The sequence below is a fragment of the Vollenhovia emeryi genome, unplaced genomic scaffold, assembly GCF_000949405.1.
Source record: "Vollenhovia emeryi isolate VEMERY1.0 unplaced genomic scaffold, V.emery_V1.0 DF939123.1, whole genome shotgun sequence".
Lineage (NCBI taxonomy): Eukaryota > Metazoa > Arthropoda > Insecta > Hymenoptera > Formicidae > Vollenhovia > Vollenhovia emeryi.
In genome coordinates, this window is record NW_011967243.1 from 2,926,592 (window position 1) to 2,942,918 (window position 16,327).

Sequence of the window (16,327 nt, forward strand, 5' to 3'; positions counted from 1 at the left end):
CCATAGTTAGATTATTAATGAACTATTGAGTTTTGAATACTTTTGCTGAAGGAAAGGATCAACTTTCAAATAGCGTCACAGAGCGCCGACAGGATTCGGGCTTCCAAAATAGTTTGGTACATCCTGTGATTCAGACAATAGCGTGCGAGAGTAGTTAAAGGTGTAATGTATGCGTTAAACAAATTTACTATCGCCGAATAAATTCCCTCCGCACCGTGCACGTTTCTACACCATGTGCCGGCTATTGAGTTTCTCTTACAGGATACATTCCGTCGTAAATTTCGCTAGGTGACCTGGATCCCAGCGGTGTACCAGGATAACCCGGTTGCTGACTTAATTTTGCAAAGCGGCTTTAAACGTTTGTTATTTCGGGACGCCTCTTTAATGTTTCACCATTGCGACGTGTTCCCTCTGATTCTACAAGGACTCGTTGATAACGACCGCTTCACTTTGTACGATTTCCTGCGAATTCTGTTTTATTAATTTGCAATCTTAAATTATTTCCAATTGATGGGGAACAGATGCATTTAAAACGAGTAGAAAAAGATGAAAAGTAATTTGGAATATAGCGAGAGATTGATAATGTTAAAAATAAAAAAATTGTGACAAATTGCAGCCGTGGACTGCGAGATTTTCATGGTCAGAAGTTCAAAGAACTCTGGGAAGGAAGACGTCGCGAGTAAATGATACATGTAGTCAATATACATTTCATACATGAAAACTAACGTTTCTTTTCTCGGCTTTCTATACAAAGCTAAGTTACTCTAATACCTTGCAAGTCGATGCTTTTATTATCGAGAGAACAGCCATTATTTGCGATACCTCGTACGATACCTCGTGTACCTCATAGAATCTTGATGAAAGAACGTGCAAATGAAACGGAACGCGCGCATTGGGAATCACGTCGCGTGGATGGAGAAAGGAAATTGGAATCGAGGGAAAAAATGCAAAATGTTGAGCGCGCGGTGAAATCGCGACGAATAGAAAGCGGCGACGAGAGGAGTCGCGCCGCAACGGCAAGAGGAAACCCGGCGTCGCGCTTCCTAAGGACCCAACACCGCCTGCTGCTGTAACAAGATCCTTTCTCGATCGATCGCGCGCCTCGCTCGTTTATCACGAGCGGACTTTTTGCACGCTCGATATCGCGCCGATATCGGTCTCGCCTTCCAACGAGGGCGTCGCGGCCGGGATGCGACGCGTCGTGTGGATTACACGATCGCCGATCGTGACTCGCGGATATGTCAGGCGAAAAAGTCGACGACGGGATCCCGGACACGATAATTTACGGCCGAGTATCCCCAGCCTCCGCAACGTGCTGCGAACAATGCGCAGCCGGGGTGTTGTGACGTGGGCGACGAAATTTTATACGTCGGCGCGGTCGCGGTCGCGGCCGCGATAAAATTCGCCGCTGTGCGCGGCTGTAATTCATTTCATTCGCGATTCGCTGCAACGTCGTTAATTATCGCATTAGAACGTACGTGAATAACAATCGTCGGGAACGCGCCGTTCGGGTTTCGCATTCAAGTAGCTTTGCGTTAACGCTGGTAACGTCACGTAGCCTCGCGTGATCCGCGCTGACGTGGATTAGCATCTATCGCATCTACGTTTAATTGAATCCGGTCAGTTTGTACAGTACATGTTTTGTGTAACACGGCATACGCACAGATATTAGCTTTCGATGAATAACGAAATGATATTTAATCGTAAGCAAATATTCAATTACAATCGACGCGATACGCGTATCGCGTATTTTGCGTTCGCGTACTTTCGCCGGCTTCAAATATTGCGCGAAACATTTTCATTATTGTACCAACATTCAATTACACCGCGGCGGTGTTTCATTTTTATCCCGGACACGACGCTAGCCGAGGAAATCGATCGCACACAGGTGCGGTATTGTCAGCGAAAATAGTTCGCTTTCAACGTTACGATCTTTGTATTTGAGCGATTCGTTTAGCGAACTATTAAAACGGGAATAATGATTCAATAATGAACTCGGAGCCCGCGCTGTGTAAATAATTCTCGGCAACGAGAGCCTCGGCGAGATCGATCGTCTCTCCCTCGCGAACTCTCGAGAGGGCGGCGGGTCAAGGTAGAAGAAAGAAATAATCCTTTATTGGAGTACCTCAGCTCGATCTTTCGGAAGAGAAGCGCCCCGGAGTCCGTCGGAAAATAGCGAGAGAAAGTGGAGGGGCAGAGTGGTAAATTTTCGTGTAAATTGCCGGCAGAGTGGACGGGATAATTTTAAAATATGCTCGCGTTAAAATTGTGCCGCAGTTTGTCGACGGCACATTTTTTGTTTTTCGCGGATGCAGCTCTCATGGATGATCTGTTTCGTTTCGTTGACATTTCAACGAATGACGATTATTCGCGATGCGCAGCTCGCAACTGTATCACGTTGTTCGCTTAATTCCCTTAATATTTAAACACGGCAGAGAGAAGGCCGTATTGTCATGTTTATCTGTTTTTGATGTTGCGAGAGAGACTATATTGTTGCTTCCTGTCGATACTCATATATTTTATTCCATGTGGTCTGATTTGTTTTACGACATAAAATATTTGCTTCCGAGCTTATTTCTGTATTACGCGCGTAGCTTATGTATTTTTCTCGTAAAGCTTTTCAAGTTTGCTGCATATACGGCCTATATATGGCTTGAAAAATCTGTAGAATTATATAAGCGAAGACGAGTGCACTTTTTAACGTTACAAAATATGACGAACAAAGAGTGACGGCACTCTAATTACGTACAGACTCAGTTGCATTATAATTCGGTCGATTAATCTCCACAAATCACGATTCGATGACATTCGCTTCTCTTTGATGCTGATCGTGGGTTGATCGAGGGAGGATCCTTGCTCCAATCTCAATATCTCCGTTTTCCAATCTTTTAAGGGAAGCGCGGCAATAACGATGAAGATCCTCGAACGATTACGAGAAAGCACAGGTGCATTCCGTTATCACTTCCGGTCGATCGAGTGGTCTATTGAGACCCCGCCGCGAATCTTGATCAAGACTCGAATAAAGTGGACCCAGAAAGTTAGACTCTTCGATCTTCGCACCGGTGTCTTCTCCCTGAACCACAATCGCGATCGCCGCAATTCTCGACCGTAAACTCTCTTTCACCTTTGTTTAATTTTATTCAAAATAAATCAACTGATGGAAATGGAAGCTTAGAGCCACAGCAGATTGCACGTATATTTCGTCGATGTTCAATTTTAACGAACGTCTATCATTAGACTCGGCGCGATTAAAATTATTAACAACGAAAATTGGTAAAAATGTAAAGTTCGCAAATAGCTTGGCATTAAATATTCTTCGCAAACCATAGCTTATATTAATTGCAAATCTTTTTTTTCAATATAAGTCAAACAATTAAAAAATTGACATAAGAATTTCTAATATTCTTTGTGGAAAGTTTTGTAGTTGCTTTTAAACTTATTAAAGGTCGGGACATATGTCGAGCTTTCGTACAGAAAAGACGCGATTCGAATTTCTTGGCATTTATTTATTCAAGATGTTCTTAAGAAGGAAAGATATTTGCAATCGTTAAAAGACATCTCACTGTCAATCAATAATAATTTATGCATTTCACAGAGCATCGCATCTTTTACACAATTAAAGTCAAAGTCTAAATACAAATTGTCTATTAGAATTTATTATCGCTTCACTGCTTTAAATCTGACTCGAAGTATAAATCCTGATTGCGAAATGCAAACTCTCTTATTTTTGTATCCGTAAATGAACATTGATTTTAAACGCATACATATCGTTGCTGTTCTAAGTTATTAACCGAAGCAATTGCTGCACGGAGATTCCATCACGGTCTACAGAATATTCGTCCATTTCAGTTATGTCGCTGTCACTTTTTTGTTCGGTCATATCGCTCGAAGTAAAAAAAAGTACTTTTCGTTTAAGAACGCTGTGAAAGAACGTATCTGATTCTGTCATAAACTAGAACGACAATATTGGCACTGCCATCATATGCTACTGGCTTTGTCTATTACGTAGACTATTACATCGACAAATATCATCAGTTTGAATCTACCATCAATTTAAAACGAACGTAACTCTGCAAATCTATCAATTCTTTCGCTGAAAATTCTATCCAAAAAGATAATATGTACTTTTAATGCGTGAAATTTTTAAGAAATATATAGCAAACCATGCTATGAGTGAAAATCTTGGCTTTGAGATAAAAAACTTTTTATCTTTGCATAAAATGCACGTAAAGTTTTTATTAGTTTTCTGATGATTTTATGCAATTAAAATTTTTACGACCAAATCCTAACATTGCTCTACTACCTGGGGGGAAAGTCTTTTAGATTACTTTTAAAACGATGTGTTATCCACGCCCGTGAACTATGAACCAAATTTTCATTTAGATTTGACACACGTAAAATTGCAAATTTAGGTCAGATAAATATAAAGACGTTTTTGAACGGACGTTAGAACGGACTGAAGAGAGGCAAATTCTACCTCCATCTCGCTCGTAACGGCGGAACTTTATCTTCCTTGTCGAACGTATTATCGTTTTGCGAGGCTTATCCATGATACCATTATCCTGAACAACTGCAATTTGCGTATCCATTACCACGTACACGGTTATCCGTTTGCATCTCAGGAATGTAACTTTCTATTGTAGCCATTGAGTTGCGCGGTTATGGAAATTATTATGCATTTCAAGTTTTACTGTCGGCACAATTGTTTTTCCATTGGAACAGTAAATTGTTTTGTACTTTTAGGTATTTGAAATCGGAGATTATTATTGGAATAATATTTGTTTTGGTAATCCCGTCATGTTTAAAAATCAATACTCGATAATATTTCACCGTATTAATTAAATTATTAATTTTAATTTATAATTAATAAATGCGCGGGGACAGTACGTAATTTCGGCGATATTGGTATTCAAGAAACTATTTACTTGCAGTAAATTGCAATACATTTTTAACGAAAAAATTGTATAAATCTTACGAAGACATTGTGTTACATTTAGAATTGATCGAAAAGATATTTGTTTCAGAAATATAAACGCGTATAAATGTATTTAAAAGAAAGTGGGATACAAGTGTGAACAAAGTTTCGCTCGCCGCAGAATCGTGCTTTTTCTTTTCGAACGCTCCGAGAATTTCTCCTCTCGTCAATAATTTCTGTTCGGACAAATAGCTCATTATTTTCCCAACCTCTTAAACTAAATAATTCTAGAAGAACATAACAAAGCAAAGTAAGGATAACACGAAGCCAACAGACTGAGCTAATAACCGTCTAGACACGTTGTTATACATGCGGTAATTTTTAATTTGCCGTTTGTTATGCACATTTTTATCGTGACAGTAATGTTATATCGGAAATAATACTGACTTTCGCGCGCAAGTATTTATATACATTCACGCAATCACGTAATTTCTCCATAAGCTTTGTGAACCCGTCACGCAGATATTGCCAGTTTCGTATTTTATTATCACTGCGCAGCCTCTGTTTTTCCAGCGGCACTGAGAATTCGATAAGATGAAAGGCACCTCGTAAGCGATACGGAAATACGAGGGAAACGTGATGCTGTCCGGAAATATTGGGCGTGTGTGCTCGGAATTTTGGAGCAACCGCTATATTGCGAACGTGTGTAGTTGCCATGGTGTGGGAGCAATTGATTGCCGAGGGGGTGTACGGAAGCGTTAAACGAATGCGTTAAACTAAAATTGGGAGTTGGGTCAAAGAATGGCGCGCGTGTGCTTTAAAGTGCGCGAACGGTACAAAATATGCGTAAAGAATACGTTCTTTCGTTTTTTTTTCTCCTGAAAATACCCATCGCGCAATTTTGCACTTCCGCAAATTAATCAGAGCTCGATGAAGTTACTTTTCGAAGCGGGGCTGATTTTACGTGCATTTTGCTTCCATTTATATTTCCTCGCCTTTCTGTCTCTCTTCGGCCGAGCTCAGGGATTCATGTTTTCATACGATTGTTCCGAGAAGGATACGAAAAGGTTTACGGCCCTCCAGCCTCTGAAAAGGACTTCGCCGAATGATTTATTATTCAACTGACCTCAATTCGGCCGGCCCTTTTCATCGGGCTTTTTTTTTTCTCTTCCTCCTCTAACCATCGTCTTGTCCGCTACTGGCGTACCTTCCGGTTTTACTCTTTCTCCCATTCGGATTTTACGGTCCCGAGACATTGTTAGCCCGTTCAATTTTCCAGGCTAATACACTAAACCGCCGCTTTAGTTTATTCAGCGATATCGTAATATTCCAAGATATCAAAAAAAGCTAACACGCGCGAACGACGGTTTTCGTTGAAAACATGATTGGATATTTGCAGTTCTTTTAATGTTAACTTTAGAACTTTAGATGATATTAGAAGTTTTATTAACAGATCATTAGAGGAAAGTCCCCTCTTATGAGATAGGCTCGTAATGCGAGATAGCGGAGTTTGTGCTAAATTAATTGGCATCATCTGTTGGCTCTACCGCGAATTTATTACCCTTGGAGTGAAATCTGTTTAGTGGACAATTGATTGTATAATGGCTGCGAAAAAGGATTCGTGAAAACCTGCTATCTCATATCAGAATCCTATCTCGTAACAGAGAACTTTCCTTTGCCGATAAAATTACGACAACAAATTTGTATGTTCTTAAATCCCAATCGACTGCGCTTCTTAACAAGATTTTAAGATTTTGGGATTAGCTGCGGAAGGTATTTAATGTTGAACAAGAGTTGTGAAAAGTAATAACACGTATTAAACTTCCGCCTAGGGAAATCAGTGGAAAGAAAGAGCTGCGGGAGAATGTGCGATGCCTCTTATCCCGCGGCGTGTGCAACGTTTGCGTATTTCTTGAGAAACAAAAAGGCGATTTACTTATTTTTTTTTTTACGACGAAAAGTTTCGAGTATTTCCAGTCGAAGTTATAATGAAATTGCGAGGAATCTCTCTTACGTTGCCTTTCGAGTCGAGTTCATTAATCCTGATAACAGACAAGACGGAGAGCTTTAGCTGTACGAGCACATTTTCATTATATCATACTACAAATTTAGTGGCGGATGTTGCGATTTATCAAGGCCGCATTTATCATCCGTAGTGCGAAGCTATTCATTATTTCCACCATAGGACTTCTCGGCCGGGACTTCCGGAAGTTGCGCGCGGAGAATTCCCGAACGAAACTCGGTAAACGCTCGTCAAACTGTCCGGACTTTCTCGCCTGCGTGAAAAATAAAGGAAGGTAGTTAAGCGAGGCCGAGAGTGCCCTCCGCTAGATCAAGCGCAATTTAGAAATTTAATTTGAAAAGTTTCTAGGATTTACGGCCCACTCGGAAATGAAATCTGCGAACTTCCCATAAAGTCGTTAGCAAAAATCTAGTAACGTGATTTGGTAAACAAAGGTTCCTTAAACCGAAAGTTTCTTTTTTACTCCCGAAAACGATGAACTTTGCTGCGCGAGGTTACGTTTCTTTTTCCCCGGCGCGTAGCTTGGATCTATTTTCTAAAGCTCTGTGTCAGTTTTCATAAATACAAATCTCTTAAAAAAAAAGGTACTGTCGTATATCGTAATTAAATTTAAGTGAAATAAATTGCTCCCGGCTTACATCGCGCCGGATCGATGGTGTGAGACGAGCGTCACTGTCCACAAAGTCCGATAGCTTTTTTCCAAACTAACGAAATGGATTTTACATGCGGGAAACGACGTTTTTACGATTACCGTCACGGTGGACGCTCGTGGACAAATACGCGAGGAAACGCAAGAGAGACAACGGAAGTGTGCGGTCTTTCAGACTAACACGGGTCTACAAGAGCCGTTACGTGCGCGGTGATTTTTTTTCTCGAAACGAAATTTCAGTCGGTGAATTTTACACCACGAGTTCGTTAAAACATTGCCACGCGTGTTCGAATGGATTTTGGTAGTATTACGGGAAAATATATTTGCAATGTAGATAAAACGTAGTACCCTAATTACATTGAGTCATCAATATTTTCGGAGACCAAGCTGCTTTTCAAATTCAATTGTCAAAAGTGATAGGTAATTTGGATCGTGACGTAATTATGGGTAAAAGGCAGTATGAATATTAATGCCCGCTTAATTGTGAATTAAATTAAAGTTTATTTACATATTAATTAATATACGAACAATACAAATTTCACGCTGATTTACGTAAAATTGTAATTATACGCCGCCGCTCGTGAACATTTTCTTTCCGTGCGGTTGAAATTTTTTGCAACGTTACAAACGTTACTTTCAGTCGTTCATGAAATTATGTTACGAAAATACAAACGTTTGTTATTTTAATTACAATAAGATATGCCGCTTTGAATTGTTCAAGAACTACGTTACATAATTAATTGCTGAACGTCCATGTCGTATTATCATTTGTGCCTTGTAACTAATGTTGATACAGCTAACATAACGATAAGTTAACTTGCAAATATCAACCTTTATCTTGTAATAGCAGATACACTGCAGTTTAATCTGCATTACAAAAAATTATATACATTTATGTATCTGTACCTGAGAAGTACAACTGTCGTGATTACACAATTATCGATTTGAGATTTTTATTTCAACAGGTCTAATTATTTACTTTACAGTGTTAAATAGTTGTACCTGCAGATTGAACGGAAGTTTGAATAAAGTATTTTTAAACAAACTTTTGAAGAGTATTATAAAAAAACAACTTATAGAACTGCAAATTAATTTCGGCTCTTCTGTATATAAATTTGCTAAATGTCAGTTACGATGTTTTATTCTCAGGTACAGATTTATATGCAATACAGGATTTACACGGAGAGAATTTACTCTGAAAATATTGTAATCGTGGAACAACACAGTTCGAAGAATTTTATCAGAGTTTTCTGAAATTTTACCATACATTTTACCAGTAAAAGTATGGCATATAAATTTGCTAAATGTCAGTTGGGATGTTTGATCCTCAGGTACAGATTTATATACAATACAGGATTTACACGGAGAGAATTTTCTCTTAAAATTTACTCTGAAAATATTGTAATCGTGGAACAACACAGTTCGAAGAATCTTATCAGAGTTTTCTGAAATTTTACCATACGTTTTACTAGTAAAATTTCAGCAAACCCTCGTAAAATTCTTCGAAATGTGTTGTCCCACGATTTTCCGGATAAATTTTAAGAGAAAATTCTCTCCGTGTACCAATTCTCAAAATCCCATAACGAACGCAATTAGCGTTTGGTAAAACCTGTCTTACCGCGTTGTTACAAGCTGGTGTAAAATTGCGAGCCCAAATGGAGCAAAATAGGTAATCGACGTTACGAGAAATCGCGCCTAGTCACCGTGTGGTCGCGCTGCAGGTAATACGCGAATTACCTACTCTCGCTCGCGACTTACGGCGATGGCGTTGATTTATGGGGGCCAATTTGCGCGCGATTGAAAGTTTGTAGCGCAGCTGCAAGTGCCTCGGATGTGTGTGGCGATTCGATTAGTGTGTTACGTGTCGACGCGCCTAATTCGGAAGCCGAAAGCGCTGCCGGTGCGCGCCCGGAGGTTTTCGATTTCGATTCACGGCCCTTCTACGCGATAACTTCCATATACGCGACGGGTACATAGCGCGCGCCCCACGGCCCTTCCAATTACGCTCGGTTTGCAGTTGCAGTTTCGTCCGCAGTTGCGCCCGGTTGCGCACGCGGACCTGTCGAAATTCGCGAGATAGAATTTATGGCGCTATCCGTTTCGACGGTGGGACGATTGATTGATCCGATCGCCGGTTTGCAGTTCTTTTGTCTATTGACTTAGATTCAATCACGGGACTCCGCGCAAGTTTCGCAATCGAAAGCGCGAAGAAATCGGAGATTGCGATAAAAAAGAGAGAGAGAGAGAGAGAGAGTAAAAATAGAATGGCGGATTACCGGAGCGTGTATTTCGCGACGTGGCGAACACACTGACCTAATTTTCAATAATACCGAGATCGGATTTTTCTCCGACGAGCGCCGCGCGTACCCCTGCTCCCTCGTAAGACGGTATTTTATTACCATCGGAAATGTTTCGGATAGACGGTACTGGAAAAAAAATTTTTTTTTTCACAGCACAGCTGACGTAGTACGTGTGTTCATTCCTCGCGTACGGAATGCATCGCGCGGAATGTAATTACGTTATGTAAGTCCGCGCGAGCAACGCGAGAGGCGAGAGCGAAAATGCGGCGCCGATGTTCCGCGCCGTGCAGAAGCGTGGCATTTACCTACCACGGCAAACACTCGACAAGGCACTCCGGTAGCGCACCGTTCAGGAAATAATAATCGTGATTTCTGACGTGCGCGCACACACAGGCAGACACACGCGGGGCACGCAAGCCGCAACATTTTCCACCGTCGAAAATAACCGTCCAGGTGGAAGCTGCCGGTTATTTTCGTTGCCGCGTTATATCCGGATCGTAATTAATTCGCGCGGACGCGACGACCAAACGGTCTCGCGAGAGATCGCGCGGCACGTATGAAACGCTAACTGCGTTTCCCGTTCGATTCGCGCGGCTGCAACTGCGAAAACCGCGGCACGTAGCGGCCCTTCAATTACCTACCCTCCGCCTTGCGAGACGCGCCTTCGCGACGTGGCGGCGGAACGGCAAGGGGCGGTTTCACCAGGATTATTAGACGTATCGGCTGATCTCTTTCTCTCTTCTCTTCGGGACGACGTGTAGCTCTGCGCTAACACGAGCGATTAGTAACGGTGGGGTCCTCGGTTCGATCCCCGGCCCTCGTCCCGCATATTTTCTCGTTAAGGGAAATTTCAAAAATTTCACCGCTCTAAGGAGTTGAAGCGCCTAGTGTTGGATTCAGCGTTTAATCAAGATTAAGCACGCGAATTTCAAGGAATTTTTAATACTATCACGCCGGTATAGCCCCAGCGGTTGAAGAGCGTTCCAAATGCAATGCAAATCTGCACATTACGTTTACGACGATCACATCTCGTGCACGTCGCGGCTTCTTACATGCGTTTTCTCTTCAGTCTGATCTACAATGTGCTCCGTGCATCTAGAAACATTCCCACGAAAGGGTAAAGAAAGACTGATCTCTTTCGCAAGGTCTGGGCCAGAGCGTTTAAGCACAAAAGCCGAGAATTTCGTAAAATCGAGATACGACTTCGCGAAAGAGATCGAACGATATTACAGGTTGTCTCGTCGATGAGTCTTTAGGCGAGACACGTGATGCGTGCATCGGCAAGAAGGGATTGACATCACCGTGTATCCCAGCCGCTGCTATGTGGCGCCGAGTGTAACAAAGGTGATCTACTAGGTTTCTCTCTCGCACAGGATACGCGTCACGCGAAGAGCGTGAATGGGACAGCCTGTATACGTCTAATAATCTTGGGGCGGAACAGCGGGGTGCGCGATAAAATTCTCATCCCGGCGATTCTCGACGCCGTCCGCGATTTCCATGCCGGAGCCGTTCTTGCAGATTCACCCTGTGAAATCCCTCGGCTGTCGTCGGGCTTTGGCCGCCTTATTGGATGCTGCGCATGAACGATGCGACGGGAGAATCTTCGACCTTCCGGTCAATCGATCGATCGGCCGAAAAATAGAATAAAACAAAAGAAAAAAGCCGGGTCGCATCTTCCTCTTTTCGATGCTAATATGCGCGCTCGACAGAGTAAGCGAGGCCCGCGCGTCCCCCGAATCTAATTTAAATTCTCCGCGAGGCGCTCGCGCGGTGCCACTATTTTGGAAGCCGGTATGAAGTCGGACGTCTCAGTTATGCAGATTAAAGTGATTCTTAGGATTCAAGAGTGCGTAATACAATATTCCGAGGTGAATTTTGACGTTCATTCTCGTGTCATACGTTGCGACCGCTTTGCTAAAAAGAGAGGCGTGTATAACGTAGAATTTTAATTCGTTCATCTTGGGACCAATTTTATAAACGTCGCTTAATCGTTAACCATTCTCTAAAAGTCAATCAGCGGATTATTACTGAAAACAGCGAATTTTCGCTGATTCGCTAAATTATTCAGCGCTATACTTACAATTCGTTTTCAGTGATGCACCGATTGACTTTTAGAGAGCAGAGTTCACTCAACTCCGTATCTTTTTCCATCTTACTATCTAAGAAGGGACAGAGAATCAATTAACGTTTGGTCAGCAGTTAACCAACGCTTGTGAAACTGACTCTTATGCGCTAATGAATTTTTGTGAAGGGGAGGAAAATAAGGAATGAGCACTTTCGTTGAGCTAATTTATTTATGACGTAACATACGATACACAAGAAACTGTATCTAAAATTCTTCTTTTTACTTTGCAGGTCGACTTATCGAGCCAAAACGCCACATCGAACAGCACATATTGTAAGTAGCCAGTAAAATTTCATTAGACGCTATTTTACGATTGAGATTATCTTCGGCGCGCTAAAAGTTATTGAAATTAAAATTAAGCTTACAACCGACCGTAACTGGCGACGTGTTTTTAGCACAGAAAATTTATCGCGAAAATTATTACCTCAGCCAGGGTTTGAACCTGGACTTCCCTACGCTCTAGGCGGGCGTCTCACCGATTCGACCACTGTGGGCAGTTATGGTCGATTGTAAGCTGAATTATTGTTAGTCACGTACCGGCGTCAAGTAATTCTTGATAAAATGAAAAAGTTATCGGACATAATACTATTTGTATATTAAATTATTATTGAATATATTATTTAGCATTTCGATCTAATGAATATCGTCCAATTCTCGAAGACATTTTATTAGATAGTCACGGAATTCTAGGCGGACGATATTTATTCAATCTTAAAATCACTGGAAACTGTACGACCGCTGAGAAATCTATACAATTTAGTATTCTGCTCAATACGTACAGCATTCTATGCGTAAAAGACTCTAAAGAGGTAATGCGGATGATGGAAAATGATTTCTCCTTTCGGCGCCGACGTAATCCAGTGCTTGAGTAATTTTTAATCCCTTGCGCATTTAATCCGGCTTGATCCTGGGATGAGTTTGGCGAACGCTTTCTCGTTACAGAGTTGGTATATCGATTTTTCCGTGGACCGTCCCGCAAAAACTTTAATCTGATCCTATCATCTTTGCTTAGGGTAAAATAAGAAAGATCGACCTATATAATACGGTGGACCATAAGATTGGACACGTATTAAAAAAATCGACGGAATACATATCCCATAAATATTCAATTGCGATAGATCGCAAGCGTGCCGTCTGGCTAAAGACCGAGATTTAACCATGTACGTAATACAGACATTCGATAATTAATATAAACACACAGATAGTAAAAAAAATTTGTTATACAATAGCCGCCGCAAAGCACTCTCGTTATTAGTTCCTAGCAATCAGGGGATTTAATTATAGCGGGGGGAGATTTCTTTTTTTCTTTCATTTTTTCGTAGAATTAAAAAATTATTAATATTTGTGCATGTATATGCATAGTTAAGGGAAAATTGACTCTAATCCATCAAAGGTCCTTTGTGATTAAAATCGGGTTTAATGAATCTGCAGCACTGTACAATCTACGGTAACTTACTTAATGAATCTAGAGTACCGTACGAGAATTTTTTGCTGTTATGCAAATATAATGACTCTGTTAAAATAACATCGGAGATATCCGTATTGTTGGAAGTATCAGTTGAATGAAAGGCTATCTTTCCAATGTGGAAATATGCGTTGGCGAAACAAAAAACCTGATAATGGTTATTTTACCAGGGAGTATCGCGCGTATATTTTTCTTCCTTTAACAAATGCCGCTTTGTTATCTCTCTTCCTCCAAGGGAAACAGGAATTAAACACAGAAACCGTTAATTTGCAAATTAATCTTCAACTTTTTCACAAAAGAGATAATATTCTGTAATGTTGCATGTCTGCGATGTGTCAGAAATTTATTGAAATTATTTTCGAGGTGCAAAGTCAAACTTGGTTAATAATGTCGCGTTCATTTACATCCACAGCTACTTTTACACGCGTATCAATTTATCATCGCGTATTAATTTTCATGCCGTAAACGATTAATAATCTTTGCTATATCCCGCCGATTTTCTTTCCGGATCTTTTATACGTAAATGACGCGGCAATAAAACGATACGTTGATAGGAGATTTTTAATTTTACAAATTATTTAATTTTTCGTTTGAAATCCCATTTCGGAGTATGTGTAATTGTATTTTGTATTAATTTGCGTCAGATTTCAGGATAAAATTTCAATTATAATTTTATACGCCGCGTATCGATTGGGAGAGTCAATATATTTTAATTATCTTTATATACGCGTGTGTGTACCCGGAGTTTTTAAATGTATGCGATAATTAATATAAACATGATGATAATTACATGTTTCTTTAACGATACTCGAATATCAATATACGTTTCGCGTGTATCTCTCGTACATTCGAACACAACGCGCTTTCGACGTTTTGAACGTAATCCATTCATTGTTTTCGGATTAAAAACGGGCGATAATAAACGAATTGCCGACTCGAGTTTGTAAAATGAAACTTCATCAAGGGCTTATCGCGAGCTGCGGGATAATAGCAGTAATTAATCGGAAATATACGGAGCGGAAACGACATTAAATATTTTATAATAGTAAATATTTTGCAGCGGTGACGAGTTGGCCGGCGCGCGGTGTTTATTTTTTACGCGTTGCGCGTTGTGCAATCTTTACGGTGTCGTTCACACAATGGGACTCGGTCCGGTAGGCAGCGGCGCGAGCCGCTTCATCGAAACGCCGTCGTTCACGGCGATTATTAAAATCAGCGAGCTCTACGACATACTGGAGCGAGTGTCTCTTGTGGTGACCGTCTCTTTTTCTATTATCTGATTGGTCCATTTATTTATATATATCTGATTTTTCATTTCACCTTATATGAGTGCGATATGGAAATAGTGAGATGGAAAATTACCGACTAGTCGGATAGAAAGAGAGTCTCTCCCAACAGCACCTGTCTCTCGGCGACATCGAGAACAATAGGACCACTCTACACGGAGAGAATTTTCTTTCACAGTTTATCCTGAAAATTTTATAATCGTGGGACAACACGGCATTTTGAAGAGTTTTATGAGAGTTTTTTGAAATTTTATCATGCATTTCACTAGTAATTATACATTTTCCTAGCAAAACGTATGGTAAAATTTAAAAAGAAACTCTCATAAGGTTCTTCAAAATGTCACGTCTCACGATCACACGATTTTCAGGGTAAATTTTAAGAGAAAATTCTCTCTCCTCTAGTATGTTATAGAGCTAGCTCGCCGATTAAAATTCGCAATCGCTAGTTGACGCGTTTAACTTTTACTGCCGGCAACTAAGAAAGGATTATTATTCTTCCAAATCTAATTAACAGTCATTCAGATATTTCGCGCGATTTATGTATCCGAGATAAAGTGACGCGACAGAGAAAATTGAAATTGTCGCTTTGTGAAACTTACGGGCGAGGTTTCCTTGTTAACTTTTTCTTTTACTCGGATTTGAAAGTATACCGCATCGCTTTCGAAGTTTTCGTCACACAGTTAACGTCGGGAGTGAAAAGAGTCACGCAATCGTGTTTTCGCGAGTACGTATGCAATGAGGAAACTCGAGAGCAGGAAGAGAGGTCTGGGCAACTTGTGAGAGGTATCGGGTAACGGCGGATCACGAGGTGAATAGTTTATTACTGAGTAGTTTACCATTTATTATCTCACTCTCTTATTACCGAGTTAAGAGTTAATTATTTTATGCGCGTAGCAATTATTTTTCAAATATTAATTTCGCGATCGTGATCTGACAATTACAATCTAACGCGCGTCGTGTCAGTGAGTTACATTGACCAACTTCGCCCTTACTCGAAAGTAATATGTTATATTACTCTATTATTACGTGCTTTCGACAGTTTCGTAGAACTTTTAATTATAATATTGTACTATGTATTCGCTTTTAAACTGTTGCCACGATGGGAGAAACGGTTTAGAAAAGCGATTCCGCTTCGATCGAGTAACAATGAAACAAAACGAGTGACGAATCGTCAAATATGGAGCTTCAATGGCACGCAGGTGGATGAAAATCTGCGTTAATTACGCTAACGATCGCGTCATAAAAGGAGACGGAACAAACGGAACGTGGCCGACAGCGGCAGCAGCAGCTGGTACGACGCACCAAATCCGGTGGGAAGAAAACTGGCTTAATCCTCTTACGTCCGTCGCAGGGCTACTGTCGGAAAATGGCGTTTTTTGCTTGACCTTAAACTTGACAGTAACACACGAGCATTGCACATGCTGAGACAAGTCGGCGATTTTTCTTGGCATCCACCTGCGAGTTTTCCAAAAATGCAAAATCGCGTATCGTAGAGATCGTTTTGTTTTCAGTCAACTCGGGTTCGCAAGTCGATGAAGAATCTGGGGAATGTCATATTGAAATC

At 40.9% G+C, this 16,327-nt stretch overlaps 1 protein-coding gene across 4 annotated transcripts in view; it reads left to right on the top strand.

Moving 5' to 3' along the window:
• LOC105569714 (RNA binding protein fox-1 homolog 2) overlaps window positions 1-16,327 on the top strand; it is a 281,021-nt gene that overhangs the window by 82,682 nt on the left and 182,012 nt on the right. For all 4 annotated transcript variants that reach the window (XM_012026391.1, XM_012026389.1, XM_012026390.1 and 1 more), the window contains exon 3: window positions 12,243-12,285. In XM_012026391.1, the coding sequence (XP_011881781.1) occupies window positions 12,243-12,285 (43 nt within the window). The remainder of the gene's footprint in view (window positions 1-12,242; window positions 12,286-16,327) is intronic.